The 14163-nt window shown below is 40.3% G+C and overlaps 3 protein-coding genes across 6 annotated transcripts; 1 reads left to right on the top strand and 2 right to left on the bottom strand.

Moving 5' to 3' along the window:
* Positions 1-602: 602 nt before the first annotated feature.
* LOC103993396 (probable E3 ubiquitin-protein ligase RHC1A) lies at positions 603-3017 on the bottom strand. Of its 2 annotated transcripts, none has more exons than XM_009413443.3 (2): positions 2844-3017; positions 603-1589 (listed from the first exon to the last, which is right to left on the bottom strand). In XM_009413443.3, the coding sequence occupies exon 2, from the start codon at positions 1539-1541 to the stop codon at positions 699-701; it is 843 nt and encodes a 280-aa protein (XP_009411718.1). In that variant the 5' UTR covers positions 1542-1589; positions 2844-3017; the 3' UTR covers positions 603-698. The 2 variants fall into 2 exon arrangements, with proteins under 2 accessions (XP_009411718.1, XP_064934672.1); XM_065078600.1 differs by lacking the exon at positions 2844-3017 and adding an exon at positions 2779-2838.
* Positions 3018-5149: 2132 nt separating this feature from the next.
* On the top strand, positions 5150-12192 carry LOC135587328 (SAC3 family protein C-like). Of its 3 annotated transcripts, none has more exons than XM_065078596.1 (9): positions 5150-5883; positions 6001-6101; positions 6645-6866; positions 7606-7827; positions 7932-8017; positions 8179-8275; positions 11140-11232; positions 11418-11572; positions 11906-12192. In XM_065078596.1, the coding sequence occupies exons 1-9, from the start codon at positions 5652-5654 to the stop codon at positions 11919-11921; spliced, it is 1224 nt and encodes a 407-aa protein (XP_064934668.1). In that variant the 5' UTR covers positions 5150-5651; the 3' UTR covers positions 11922-12192. The 3 variants fall into 3 exon arrangements, with proteins under 3 accessions (XP_064934668.1, XP_064934671.1, XP_064934670.1); XM_065078599.1 differs by having other exon boundaries at positions 5676-5883; positions 6006-6101; XM_065078598.1 differs by having other exon boundaries at positions 5676-5883; positions 5985-6101.
* A 98-nt stretch (positions 12193-12290) lies between these two features.
* LOC103994269 (pentatricopeptide repeat-containing protein At1g07740, mitochondrial) lies at positions 12291-13849 on the bottom strand. Its single transcript, XM_009414597.3, has one exon. The coding sequence runs from the start codon at positions 13657-13659 to the stop codon at positions 12349-12351; it is 1311 nt and encodes a 436-aa protein (XP_009412872.2). The 5' UTR covers positions 13660-13849; the 3' UTR covers positions 12291-12348.
* Positions 13850-14163: the final 314 nt, after the last annotated feature.

Genomic DNA, 14163 nt, shown 5'->3' with positions numbered 1-14163 from the left:
AAATTAGTGGGAGGAGATCAAAGCCTCTGTCTGATTCATGATGAAAATGATTGATTCCACCAAAATTAGCTAACCAATGCAAAGCATAGTTTCCTTCCTGATAAATGTGTGATGCCCTATGATCCACAAACAGATGACAAGTATTGTCGAATTGAAGCGCAAGTTATGAAAGAGGAGGCATCACGGCCTACTTAAGACATGCAATAACAATGGATGATTCGGGCAACACTTTGAACAGCTTTAACTTCAGAATTTGTTAGGCATGTACTGAAATGAATTGACCAACCATCTACGATCTGGGACCCAGATCAAAGGTGCAAGCAGAAAACAAAAATAAATGCAACTTCAATAAAACAGTCATTCGCAATATTTTTTTCTATTCTTCAAAACTGTGTAATAGCACTGCTAAAGCATAGAACAAACTGTGTAATAGCACCCAATAAATTTGGTACAAGAACGAAAGATGTGGAAATGAGCAAACAATCACCATTTAATCAGAAGTTATAAAGCACAAAAACACCAGCCACTCCACTATTTGATGGGCAAACACATCTTTTTAAACAAGTAAATTCACTAGTTTTTCAGACGATTAAGCTGAGAAATACAACACAATATAACAAGGCCATGGATTAACAGAGATCAAAGCTACCCAGAATAACCAAACTTATTTAGTAGCAGAATGCTTACAGCAACTGGGTTCAACTAGAACTAGAATTAGAACTTGAAGAACGAAAAGGCCACAAGTATGACCATAGACTCCTGCGTGAACGTCCACTGTTTCTCAAACTACTACCTGGACTTTGATTACTCGATCTTGAACTGCTGCAACTGCCAGAACCCTGAGTTGGCATCTCACAACGGCAAACTGGACATGAGTTATGCTGTTCTAACCATGGGATGATGCACTCAGAGTGATAGAAATGCTTACATGGCATCTCTCGTGCCTCGGACCCTATTTCAAACCTCTCTTTACAAACGGGACAGTGTGAGTCTCCATGTAGATGCCTCTGGTTGATTTTTATGGTGGGCATGGCATTAATAGATGATTGTGAGGCAGGTGGTGGTCCGTGCCTGTTATTCTGCATCAGTTGTTCAATCAGTTCATCCAACCCTGGACCAACAAAATAGTCCGCCGTGCCAGTCCGTCGAACTCCAACACCATGATGCCCATCAAGGAGGACTTCCAATCCATGGTCCTCGAATGCATGAACTGGGATCTGTCCCCTAAAGAGCAACCAAGGTCCTGGTCCAAATTCCATGCCAAAACCTGAATTCATGTTGGCTCTTCTCATGATCCCACCGTGAGGTCTTCTTCCCGTCCTCCCCTCCCTCATCATAACAGAGATGGCCTCCATCATATTAATCCATGGTTCATGAACAGCATCAGGATCCATCCCAACAAAGTGGCTCATGGTGTCCTCCATCTCATCAAGCTCCATCACAAAACCAGAATCACAATTGGGACAGAGCATGTCCCTCTCACGAGGTCGGACTCTTTGCCTGCACTGGTAACACCAGTGCGTGCTCCTGTTGTTTGACATCCTTCGCTCTCTTCTACTTCAACTTATCACTAGTATCTAAACCAAGATCTGCAAGAAACTCAAGCAATTTCCAACAAAATCTTCACTTCAATTTGAACAGAATTGTGAATTAAAAATAACCTCATGCATAGCATCAATCAACAGCACACTGAGATTGAGTTAATATTATATGCTTTTCTTTCAGTTGTGTGCATAAAGAAATATGACAAGTAGATTCCTTAATTTCATCCAGAATTACTTGCCTTCATTTACCAAGGAGAAAACTAGTTGCTTTTATCAGAAATCAATGCACTGCCAAATCATAATAGAGTTGAAAGCTAGTCACAATTAACACTCCGGAGATTATATAAATTTGTTAACCCATCATATTCGGCATAATTTACATATCAAAGGAGCTACTATTTCCAACGGAAAACACAAGACAGAAGATTAACAAAGCTTCTGAACTCGTGATATATTACATAGAAAAATCAGTTTGAAATCATGGGTAAACGGCATTTTGACATATTATTTAACCAGCATATTCCAACTTCAATTGCCAACAAAGCAATAAAATCAAGTGTAATAATAAAATTAAACCAGAGATAGGAAGACATACTCTTGCTAAGCCATCAATCATCAAGATCAATCCAGCTACTACTCCCAAAATAACCAACAAAGGCTTCAGGGTCACAAAAATCTATCTATCCCAAACGCTACATAATAACAACCCTAGATCATGATTTTCCAACATGAACATACTAGCATCTCTAATCATCCAATCTTTGGTTCCTCATCTACTTATTAACAGAAGCGTAGCAGGAATTTTAAAAAAATGTTATATCACAGAAATATCAGTTTAAAGATCACGAGAAAGGGCGTAACATTATACCAGCACATACCAACTTCAATTGGCAACAACAAAAAAAATGAACTATAACATTAAAACTAAACCAAAAGGGGAGGACATACTCTTGCTATATCATTAATTATGAATTGCAATCCAGCTACTTCTCCCAAAATAACCAAAAAATACTAGGGGTAACAAAAAGCCCTCTACTTGCAAAGCTAAATAAAAATTAAAGAAAAGAAACCCTAGATCAAGATTTGGCAACATGAACATGCTAGCAGCTCTAATCATCCGATCATACTTCAGTTCCTTGTCTATTTCCGAACATAAAACTCGCTCACCAAATCAAAGCAGCAAGACAATTAACAAAAGAAAAGATTTGTGGGAAGCCAAGGCGAGCTATTTTACCTGACAACAGGAACCATACAACAAAATACAAGTAACCAAGGGGAATAAATTAAGATCTATTGTACCTTAAGCCACGGGAAGAGAAGAAAAAAAGAGAAATCCACACAAAGAGAGATCAGATTGTGAGAACAACGACGATTGACTTGACTCCCATCACTGACAACGTCGAGGAAAGGGAGGGATGGCTCGCTCTCCGCTACCCATTCTTCCCATGGGGGAAGCGAAACCGATCGTCAATCGGCGAACGGTTAGATATAGACTCGGTCCTCAATCGTCTCGTTCCAGCCGTTCAATGAACAATCAAAGAGATCAGCGCCGTCCGTTCGATGATGGACGCGACCGATCCCTTAGGTTGTTCTCTTTGATTGTCCGACGCAACCAAGTGGGTCGTTGTTTAACTACTGCAGAGAAGGATGGCAGTATCGTCAGTTAATGATCCAAGACTGTTATCAGGACCGTCCATTTGATCAATGCCCGTGGATCCATGATGTGATCAATAATTTGAATGCCAACTTTTCTTTGAAATCGAATCTAAATCTGATTTGGGTATTTATTCTCGGGATCGGATTAATTCTGAATCGAATAAATAATATTTAAATAAATATTATATATCCAGGTAATAAGAAAAAATATCCAAGTTATTGAGTTTGGGAATCAATAAAAAAAAATATAATACTGATAAATATTGATGTAAATTTCTACAATTTCTTCTTGTTTCGATTAGCCTCTCCCTACCCCAACATGTGTTGCTAATTTTTTTCTTTTTAATATTAATCGTATTTACCCACATATGGATTTACTATAAATCCTCTTTGTGCTAAGTAATATAATAAATAATTAATATATCATTTTTTACCTATTTAAAAAGCTAATATATAGCGACCTCACAAGCTTAAATTAAGGTAGATGAAAATATCTATTTTGGTTTTTTCATTCAAAAATAAGGAAAAAAAGAATATAATTAGAATTATGTTAAGCTTGACTCAAGTTCAAATTTACAAGATCAAACTAGGTTTAGGTTCATAAACTTGATGTTTGCCTTGATTGATTAAGATTTTTTTCATAAATGATCCTTCTCTAATATGTAATCTTTTAACTGAATATAAGACTTAAACTCGATTTCTTAACTAGATGTGTTGTAATCCAATAACTTATTTTGCAATATCATCTGATTTCTCTTACTTGAACTTCTTATTATTATATTTAATTACTAATAGGTTAATTATCTCACTAATTTAGTCAAGTTTGAACTACCAATAAAAAATATTTAAACTCGCATTACCCGACCATCGAATTAAATCAATCAAAATATTTGCCTACTTTCTGGAACTAAATCGAAATATTACAACATATATTACATCTTTCTTCCAACTTGGAACTAAATCAAAGTGTTACAACATGTGTGGATGTTATCTATCCTCTAGTATTGGAGTTTTAATGGTATCAATTCCCATCATGAATTCCTTTATTAAAAAATCAAATACCTTTCTTAAAGGTTAGTAGGCTAAGCTTATTTTTCATTCTTAATACTAAAAGTCTGAAATATTTGATTTCTGATGTATAAATATCATCGTAATTTTTTCCAAAAAAGATGTCAGAAGAGGAAGAATGAAAGAAAAAAAGATAATCCATGCACATTTTTAATCTCAATTATTTATTTGTTTAAAATAATATAATTACTATATTGGAGGATTTGGGTCACTTAAAAGTATTCTTAAATTAACATATTAAATATATAAATTATTCATATTATCGATCTGTACTAATATATCAATCAATTATCGACACATACATATTGAATCATATCGAATGTATTGATACGTAATACAATGAAATATATCGATGTATATTAGATCGGTACATACGGTGGTATGATATGATACGATACATATGGCGGTCTTTATTATCTACATTACATGCTGTTAATAAAATGAGAAAAATCGGTTCGAGCATCTGCTTAGGAGATTTCTGAAAGCGACGACGCTTCTCTTTTTCTTTTGGCGGCATTATTGATGGCTTGCGGGCTCTGCCTGATCACGCACAGCACCTTCTGATCCTGCAACATATATGGATCAGCAATAGAGAAAGAGGACGCAAGCTACACGGAGACGAAGAATCAGTCAGTAGGAGCTGAAGGCGATCACCTTTGTGCCGTTCTTATCATAGGGTGGAGCACAGAGTAAGTACTCGTCCATGACGAATCCGGTGCACTTCTTGACTTTGCCGAGGTAAAAGGACAGGTTGCGTTTGTGCCCCACGGTGACCTCATCTCCGTTGTCGCAGACGACGTTGACGGGCGTGCCTGTCTTGCTGGTGTTGAGCATCCAGGTTCCGTTTCCGGCCTGGCGTTGCACCCGCAAGCCGGAGCTGGAGGTCCTGAGGGTGGTGAAGAAGTAGGCCCTCTCCCGGCCGTGGAGGAGCGCCTCCGGCTCCTGGGAGTAGACGTCGGCTTCCTCGACGGCGTTGCAGGAGAGAGGCATGTGGTGGATCCACTCGCAGAGGTAGACGACAAGCTCTTGGTCGTTGGGTTGGAAGGTGAAGCCTGGGGGAAGCATGGTGGCTCGATGCTGCTCTCTATGAGTTCGGAGAGACGTCCGCAAGAGAGCGAGCGGACTTCGTTACTGTATATGTAGACATCACTAGGGTTTCCGAAGACGGGGAGGATTCCGACCTGATATGGTTTCCTGTTCCGATCATTACGGATATGGTTTCCTGTTCTGATCACAACCCGCAAGCGACCGAAGTGTTACATGGGTGAGATAAATCAACGGAGATTAAATCCGCCACGTGTAAGACGTTCCGCCGTATATGTGTGATGCGCCTCATTGGTGATCGGATTCCGAAATCGGAGAGGAGAAAAGGACGGGGAAGCCATGGAGGAGAGGACGGGCAGAAGCCGAGGATTAGGGCTTCGGCCGACGAGGAAAGCCCTAGATCCTTCGTCTTCCATATGCAAACCCATGAGATCTTGTCCCGCCAGGGATCCTAAAGAAACCTCCGCTGAAGCATTCCGGGAAAGGAGTAATCCCCACCTTGATGATGACGACAATCTCCGGTCGCCAAATTCCCCCTACTTGGTCGGGACCTGCCCCGATATGTGCCCAGGTGCGGCTCAGTCTACCTCATCTGTTGCTCGATTTATTGTTGGATTTGAAGCCACCTTTTGTTTCGCCGAGGGTTTGAATCGAATAGTTGAAATTTTTTAGCCTGTTGCTATTGTAGCGAAGGAGAGAGCTCAGCGCGAGAGGCTCAGAGATTTGTCAGTGTTTGAGAGATTGAATGGAAATCCTGCAAGAACTTCTCCCCATCTTGCTGTGAAGAAGGTAAAGATTAGAATCTGCTGTATATTTCATTTGCAGTTTTGTAACAAGTGAAAACTACAAACGATTATTAGAAATTGGTTCGGCTTTCTAACTTTAATATTGTTAGAAATTTTGAACTTGTCTCGACTAGCTTCTTTGCAGATCTTAGGAGATGAATTGTGATATAATTATGAAGATGTTGATAGTGAAATTTAGAAATTTTGAAGTAACCTTTTGATAGATATTTTTAACTAAATCTCAACATGTAGTGACTTCTAAGCATTGTTCTCTCTTGTACCATAGTATCTTTGACATCTTTGTGTGTACAGCTTACACTATAAAATCAGTGTATATAACTATCGGGATCTTCGTAATCTATGTAATGAGTCTATTTGCTGTTTTCACTGTTGCCAAGCACAGCAATCTATTTATTCACATGACTCAGTTCAGCATATTAGGCTTTTAGATGAAATTGCAACCTTTTCTTTCTACTAAATCTGATAATTTTTTGTAATCTAACTTTAAATCTCTTGTAGATATCTTTGACCATTTTTATTATTTTAGTTTTGCAGAACTATCTCCACTGTAGACATACAGGAATCAGATATACGGTCTCCTCCAGTGTTACAAAGAACATTGAAACATCTTATAAACTTGGTGAACTCTGAAGAGCATCCATTTGAAGTTGTTCATGACTTTGTTTTTGATAGAACAAGGTCCATTCGACAAGATCTCAGTATGCAGAACATTATTGATGACCAAGCAATTTCTATGTATGAGGAAATGGTACAAGTTCATTACAACATGCATGTACTTATAGTTGCAGGGTTAATATTTGAAATCTCTCATGCATTTGCCAATTTCTTCTGTTGTTTCCAAGGGTTTTTGGTGAAGCACTGCTATTAATCTTGAATCTTCAGTTCTGTTGGTCATTGGTGAAGATACAGAATATAAATACTATTTATCTGGCCATTGATTTACAAATTTCGTTCTGGTTATTTAAACAAACATATTAACAATATAGGTCCTATCAAAAAGTGGACTAAGGTGATTTAAATAAAGTCTAAATAAGCAGATGCTTTTCTGGCTGTTCTCAGAAACCATTCATTAGTCATTACTAATCTGATAATGCTTTATCTGGAATAGCTAAACAGAACTTGTGAACTTCTTTAAAACCAGAAATTTGCCTTTTGAAGTTCTGCAATGTATGCCGTTAATAGAGAACATGATGCATTGTTATTTATGTCTCATTTGTTCTAATCAATAACTTTTCCATGTTTCCTTCTTGTACGAAACTAAGATTTACTGTGTTAGGATAATATGATACCAAGAAAAATATTTACATCTGTTTTCAACCTTACCTTTTTATCAGTGTTTCCTTCTTGGAATGCCATCTTTTTTGACTTGAAATTGATGACTTATTCGAGGTTTATCTACTAAAACTTTTCATGTCATCTTCTTTAAAGTCTTCCATTAAGCATATAAGGAATGTGCTGATCATTTGATATCCACAAAATTCTTTCAGGTCAAGTTTCACATTGTGTCACACAATAGACTTGCCATGCATTGGGGGAAGTCTGACTTATCTTCATTGTGCCACCTCAACATTGAGCAACTGATGAAATGCCTCCTTACTCTTTTCAAGTTGTACAATCTTAATAGATTATCGAGGTCACTACACACGAATGAAGCTGAGTTTTACTCATTTTTTGTACTTCTGCATCTAGGGGGTAAGATCCCAAAAATGGTCAGTTTCTGGCTTCTCCGTGTATATATCATTTCTTTTTCCACGTCAATGTTGCACTCATCAGAGTACAGGACCACTTCACTGCTGTTCTATTTGTTCAACAGGGTGATTCACTTTCTTTATGGTATCGCCAACTATCTCTTCCAATTCTTCAATCAAAGAAAATGCACTTTGCGAGGACTTTGATTAGGTAAACTTAGCTTAAAATTAGGTACAAGTCATATTACTTTCTCATTAGATCTTCATTCTTATATTATTGATGCTCCCCTATGTTTCAGTAGCTTGATTGATGTTTTTCCTTTTCTTTTTATTAGAATTTTTACTCTTGTTCTGTTTTCCACTTTCTCATAGGTACTCTCAAATGGGCAACTACAAGCGTTTCTTTTGTAGCCTGGAAGCTGAAGCATCAGACCTGCAGCTGTGTCTTGTGGAACCTTTTCTCGATGAGGTTGTTTTCTTGTAATCCACTGTTTTTATAGGCCTTGCTGTTCTGCCATCTAGAGTTGTGTCTTTATCATTTACTCTCTGTGGTTTGCAATAGACCACTTTAGCATGCACTAAAAAACTTATTGAAGTGCATAAACACTTTCCAGAATATCTCCTTTAATTAAAACATGGGAAAAGATATGTGTTTTGAGAAGTCATTTTCTTATTTTCAGCTTTATGTTTCTTTTCCAGAAGACCATCAAAGTACACACATAGGAAGAAGCAAAAGTATTATATTTCATTGCTCCATATTTCTTTTAGTTGCTACCTTATCTTTCAATTGTTCTCTTTTTATGATAAGGAGGCGAGCATTAGTGGTATGATAAAGTTGTGTTCCATTCCTATCTGGATATCTAGGGTTTAAGTTTCAGAATCTCTCTCCTTGTAAGAGTAAGGTTGCATATCCTCATCGGTGGGAGGCTTATGCTATGATAAAATTACAAAATGACCTTTCTTGGGAAACCATTTCAAGATATTCAAACAAATAATATTTGAATATTTTTTCTTTCTAGAAATGCTGGTGAACTAAGGTTTATTATGCGAACATTGAAGACTTGGAATAAAACTTGTTGATTTAAATATTCTTATAATTGGTCGATTAGAAATTCATCAAATATGAAAAAGGAAAATTTCAGTTATTTTGCAAGTTACTTAAGTACAAGCCTTCCTCTATATTTCGAGTGCTTTAGCTTAAAAAAAGGAGTTTTATAAGATAGTTGTATGGCTAGTCATGTTTCATGAAGTAGAATGTTGGACAGTCAAGAAACTTATATACAAAAAAGGGTTAAATAGTTGGGATGAGAATGTCGAGACTCTTGAGGGGATGTGCGGAGTTAATAGAAAAGAACGAGGAATGTTTTTCTCTGTGAACAATTATGTATCAAAAAATCAAATGAGGATATAATGAAAGAATAGTCTAAGATGACATACATAGACAAATTGATTAGAACTAGTGGTATGGGAAAAGGAGGGCTAATTATATATTATCTCTTGTACTTGGACCCTATTAGCATCGCGGTCTCCGTACCTAAAAAAATTACATTGGAATCCCTATAATTATGAAAGTGAAACAAATAGTTTCATTTGTCCTAATGTCATCAGCTACATTGACGGAAAACACAACATGTGACACCACGTGCTGAATCGACACAAAAATGATAGGCAAAAAGGTAATTTCAATATTGTCGAAATGCCCTGCCACCTGGTCCACCTCTTGCTACGTCACCTGGATGCTCAAGGCGTGGTCGTCGTCCTACCTGGCTCCTAGCGTAGCGAGAGCGACTGCTATCGTAATGCTCAGGGCGTGGTCGTTGTCTTGCCTGGCTCATGGTGTGGCAAGAACGCGACCCCTCCTTGCCACCAAGGTCATCCTTGAGCCCCTCCTTGTAGCCGTGTAGCCTAGCATCCGCTATGACATCTCATTCTTAGTCCTCGTGACGCTACCTTCAGCGTCAGCAATGCCCACGTCATCCTCCTCTACACACTTGTCGCCTATGCTTGGTTCGACATCGAGACTCGGATCGATGGCCAGGCTATCTACCTCCTCTCGGCTTCCTTCCGCTTATCCCTTTACGTGACACTGCTCCCATGGCTCACCACCTCGCTACTGGAGCTTACCGCCTTCGTCCTCTTCTACATGGCCCAACTTGTGCTACTATGGAAGGGGATGCATTACATCAAATCGCTACAGAAGCTAGGATGCCCAATGCTTATTGACGAAAGGTGGAGAGCATCATAACGCTGCTTCCGTAGCACTCTCCCTTTTGTCAGCAAGCATTAAGCATCCCGGTGGTAAGGCATCCTGGCCTTCTGTAGCGATTTGATGCCATGCATCCCCTTCCACAGCAACACGAGCTGGGCCACCTAGAAGAGGATGAAGGCGATGAGCTCCAATGGCGAGCCACGAGAGTAGTGTCATGTAAAGGGACAAGCAGAGGGAAGTTGGAAGGAGGAATATGGCTTGGCTCTCGATCAAGTGGGCGCTGCAGACACCTAAGGTGGCACTAATGGGATGTCGTAGCGGGTGCTGGGCTACACGACTGCGAGGAGCCCGAGGAGGGTGACCTTGGTGGCGAGGAGGGGCCGCGCTCTTGCAACACCAGGAGCTTGGCGGGACGACGATCACGCCCTGAGTATCTCGGTGGCAGTTGCTCTCACTATGCTAAGACCTAGGCAGGATGACAACGCCCTGAGCATCCCGACGACATAGTGAGAGGTGGACTAGGTGGTAGGGCATTCCGATAATATTGAAATTACCTTTTTGTCCATCATTTTCATGCCAATCTAGCACGTGGTGTGTTTCCCATAAATGTAGTCGACGATGTTATGGTAATTGGGGCTATTTGTTTTACTTTTAGAATTATAAGAATCTTAATGTAAATTTTTTAAGTATAGTGACCATGATGTTAATATGGTCTAAGTACATGAGGTAATATGTAATTAGTCCGAAAAAGGAAGAGTGAGATTTGAGAAAAACTTTAATAGAAGCAATGATAATACGCATCAATGACTAAATATAATTAAAGATATTCTTATATAGAGCTCTATAGTGTAAAAAGATTCATGTAGCGGACCTGGGTAGTTGGGGCATTTCAGCTAGTTGTTCACTTCATGGGAAATTACTTCAAGAGATTCAAGAAACTAGCATTTTTTAAGTTTAATTAGGAATGTCAATGTAAGGTTAGTAATGATAGCTCTGAAGACTTAAGGTAAAACTTCATGACTTAAATATGCCTATGATTGGATTTTTGTAACTTCAGTTTATTTTTCATTGGCAAGTTTTCTAATTACAGGAGAATTTACAGTTTGCATACTTCTCTAATACAGATTCGTGCACAAGCAATCTCACATGTCAATTACAGTGGGTACAAGCTTCATCCTTACCCATTGATGCATCTATCAAAAATCCTGATGATCAAGGTACTTTGGTTGTTCTCCCATTGAATGTGATTGTTAAGTATAGCAAAAATAAGAATAATAGAAAATTGGTAAAGTTGGCTATTCAAAATTATTGTGAAATCAAACACTACCATTAACCAGGAAAGGCGAAAATGGTAACCATTGTTTCAACTGCAGATCTAATGCTCTGTATTTTGATCATTTAGGAGTCTGAGCTGGAGGACCTGTGCCATGTTTGTGGCCTTGAAACCAGCATAGATGAAGCAGGAATGAAAGCATTACCTGTTAAACAAACAAAATTCAGTTTGCCTAAATCGGGATTTCGGAGCTATTGCCTTTCTGCTATTGATGATGTCAAGAGGTATGTCAGTCTTTTGATTAAAATGTTTACATGATAAGTACCAACGTTTAGATGCTGCCTTTGCTCCTATGCTGCCGTAACTACGCATGTAGCAAGTGTTCTATTTATCTGTTGCTTCTTTGTAAAGGCCAATAAAGTGCGATGACGTGCCTCTGCCATTGCGCTAGACGCAATTCTACTTAACCAAACTGAGATAATTACTCATTGTAATAGTCTATCAATTCTTGGTATTATGTGTAGCGTCGACCCTACCTAAAAGACTTCTTTTTCCAGTCTTAATTACCTTTTTGCTATTTGCATGCATAACCAATCATGTTCATATGTTTCCACCAGGAGTAAGGATTTATGATTCAGAAAAAAAGGCTCTGGCAGTTATCAAGAGTTTTGGGTATACTGAACATATATAAAACCATCCTTTCAGCTCTTTCTATTGGATTGAAGATTTGAAGCTTCAAAGAGAACATTTTGGTGTTCCTGTACCTAAATATCCGTGTAATTGCTCATCACTTTTTAGAGTTTGACTGTAGTAAAGTGTAAGATTTCAAGAGGGAACCAAAATGTAACAATGAATGAGAAATTTCAAGTGATAAATGGTTGTGCTATTAGCAGCATTTATGTTATATAGGCCAAAATTCCAGCTAATCTATTTGCTTCCTCTCAATTTTACATAAAATGATAATATTATGTGGTTGTCTGTTACTCATCATCTCTCTGAAAGTTCCATACAAAGAATAATAAACAATGAGTTAAAAATGAACTCCAACTTTTAATCTTCATCAGGGAGACTGAAAGATTAGCTGACTCAGAAGTTGATCCTCAAGAACACAATTGCCACCTATGGTGGCCTCAGCCAAAGCTTTCCACCCCTCTACATCCAAACCCATCTTCCTTTTTATCATCTCCTCCAAAACAAAGCAAGCCTCCTCCAGCTTCCCACTCTCACACAGCCCCAGTATCAAACACCTAAAGCTCTCGGCGCGGGGGGAATGCTTGCTCGCCAGCATCGCATTCAAGACCCCCACTGCCTTCTCAAACTCCCCAGCCCTGCAGAAGCCATCCACCATCATGCGGTACGTCGCTGCATTTGGCTCGCAGCCTTTGATCTGCATCTCCACCAACACCTTGTACGCTTCCGCGGTTCTCCCTGCGACGCACAAGTAGTTGATCAAGATGCCGTAGATCACCACGTCGGGCTTCAGCTTCCTCCTATTCATCTCCGCTAGCAGCTCCCTTATCCCGTCGAAATCACCTCTCCTCCCGCGATCGCTCATCAGGACGCCGTAGTTCACCAGCGTCGTCTTGCAGCCCTGGTACTCCATGTCGAACATCAACTTCCTCGCCGCGTCATACTTCCCCTCCGAGCACAGTGCTTCCATCAACAAGGCATAGGTGATGGCGTTCGGCTGAATCCCCTTCTTCACCATCTCCTCCTTTAATCTCATGCCGGTTACCGAGTCGCCGTTTCTACACGAGTAGCCAATGAGCACATTGTAACTCACGACCGTAGGCCGAACTCTCCTCGCGAGCATTTCATCGAACAGGAGACGCGCGCTGCCCGATCCTTCGTTCTCGCAGCAGCCATGCAGGAGTATGTTGTACGAGACGGCATTGGGGCGGATGCCAAAGTCTGCGCACCGGCCGAGCAAGGCCCTGGCCTGGTCGAGCCGGCGGTTATCGACGAGGGCGGCGAGCGCGGAGTTGAGGGATTGGCGGGAGGGGGCGGAGGGGCAGTCGAAGGAAGGAAGGTCGAGGAAGAGGGCGAGTGCCCTGTCGGGGAGACCAGCGCGGCCGAGGCGGCGGATTAGGGAGTTGAAAGCGGCTTCCTTGCAGGGGATGCGGTAGGCGCGGAGGAGGGCGAGGAGGGAGTTGAGCTCCGGAAGAAGGCGCGCCTTCGCGAGGCGGTAGAGGAGCGAGGAGCAGACGGGGTAGCTGAGGACATCGGGGTCGGCGTCCTGGAGGCGGTGGAGGGCGGCGGCAGGGTCGGCGGTGGATTTGAGCTCCTCCAGAAGAGGGATTGGCGTTCGATCTCGAGCGGGCTTCCGAGGTCGGCTTCGTTTATCTTTGAACTTCGAGGCCCTGCGCAGCATATTATTATTACTAACACTTCACTTCGGAAGAGAGAAGGAATTTGATGGGTATATATATGGCATTTGAACCCTTTTCTGTATATGACTGTTTATTGCTCGACGAAATGCTTCCAATAGAACCCTGCAATGTTTGATTGCATGGGAAGAGTGAGATTACTGCTGGTCTTTGCAGCGTTCTTGGTGAGAGTTCAATGGCAATTTCTACTGAGTTGTGGCATTCCAAGGTTTCCATGGTGCTATAAGTAGCATACGTTTATGGATGGCAACATCTTAACTTTCAATTTAAGACTCTACATGAGACCCAATCTATATATTTATATTATTAATGCTTTCTTCATGTGAACAAACACTATTCCAAGCGACTTCTTGACAGAGATCTGCAATCTACTTATATACCCTTACCCTATATGTTACCTGTTCCGTTATTGGAAAACCATGTCGGGGCCCATTGCCTTCGCCTGGTGCATTCAGGAGTACGGAATTATCGGTGACCAAGATGTTATC

The sequence above is a fragment of the Musa acuminata genome, chromosome BXJ1-8, assembly GCF_036884655.1.
Source record: "Musa acuminata AAA Group cultivar baxijiao chromosome BXJ1-8, Cavendish_Baxijiao_AAA, whole genome shotgun sequence".
Classification (NCBI taxonomy): Eukaryota; Viridiplantae; Streptophyta; class Magnoliopsida; order Zingiberales; family Musaceae; genus Musa; species Musa acuminata.
The sequence above is the reverse complement of the archived record's forward strand: the minus strand, read 5'-3'. Positions and strand labels throughout refer to the sequence as shown.

Coding starts and splice junctions, on each gene's coding strand:
- LOC103993396 (XM_009413443.3), bottom strand. CDS start 1,541: ATGTCAAACAACAGGAGCACGCACTGGTGTTACCAGTGCAGGCAAAGA.
- LOC135587328 (XM_065078596.1), top strand. CDS start 5,652: ATGGAGGAGAGGACGGGCAGAAGCCGAGGATTAGGGCTTCGGCCGACG. Junction 6,867..7,605: donor TTTCTATGTATGAGGAAATG/GTACAAGTTCAT, acceptor AAATTCTTTCAG/GTCAAGTTTCACATTGTGTC. Junction 8,018..8,178: donor TTTGCGAGGACTTTGATTAG/GTAAACTTAGCT, acceptor ACTTTCTCATAG/GTACTCTCAAATGGGCAACT.
- LOC103994269 (XM_009414597.3), bottom strand. CDS start 13,659: ATGCTGCGCAGGGCCTCGAAGTTCAAAGATAAACGAAGCCGACCTCGG.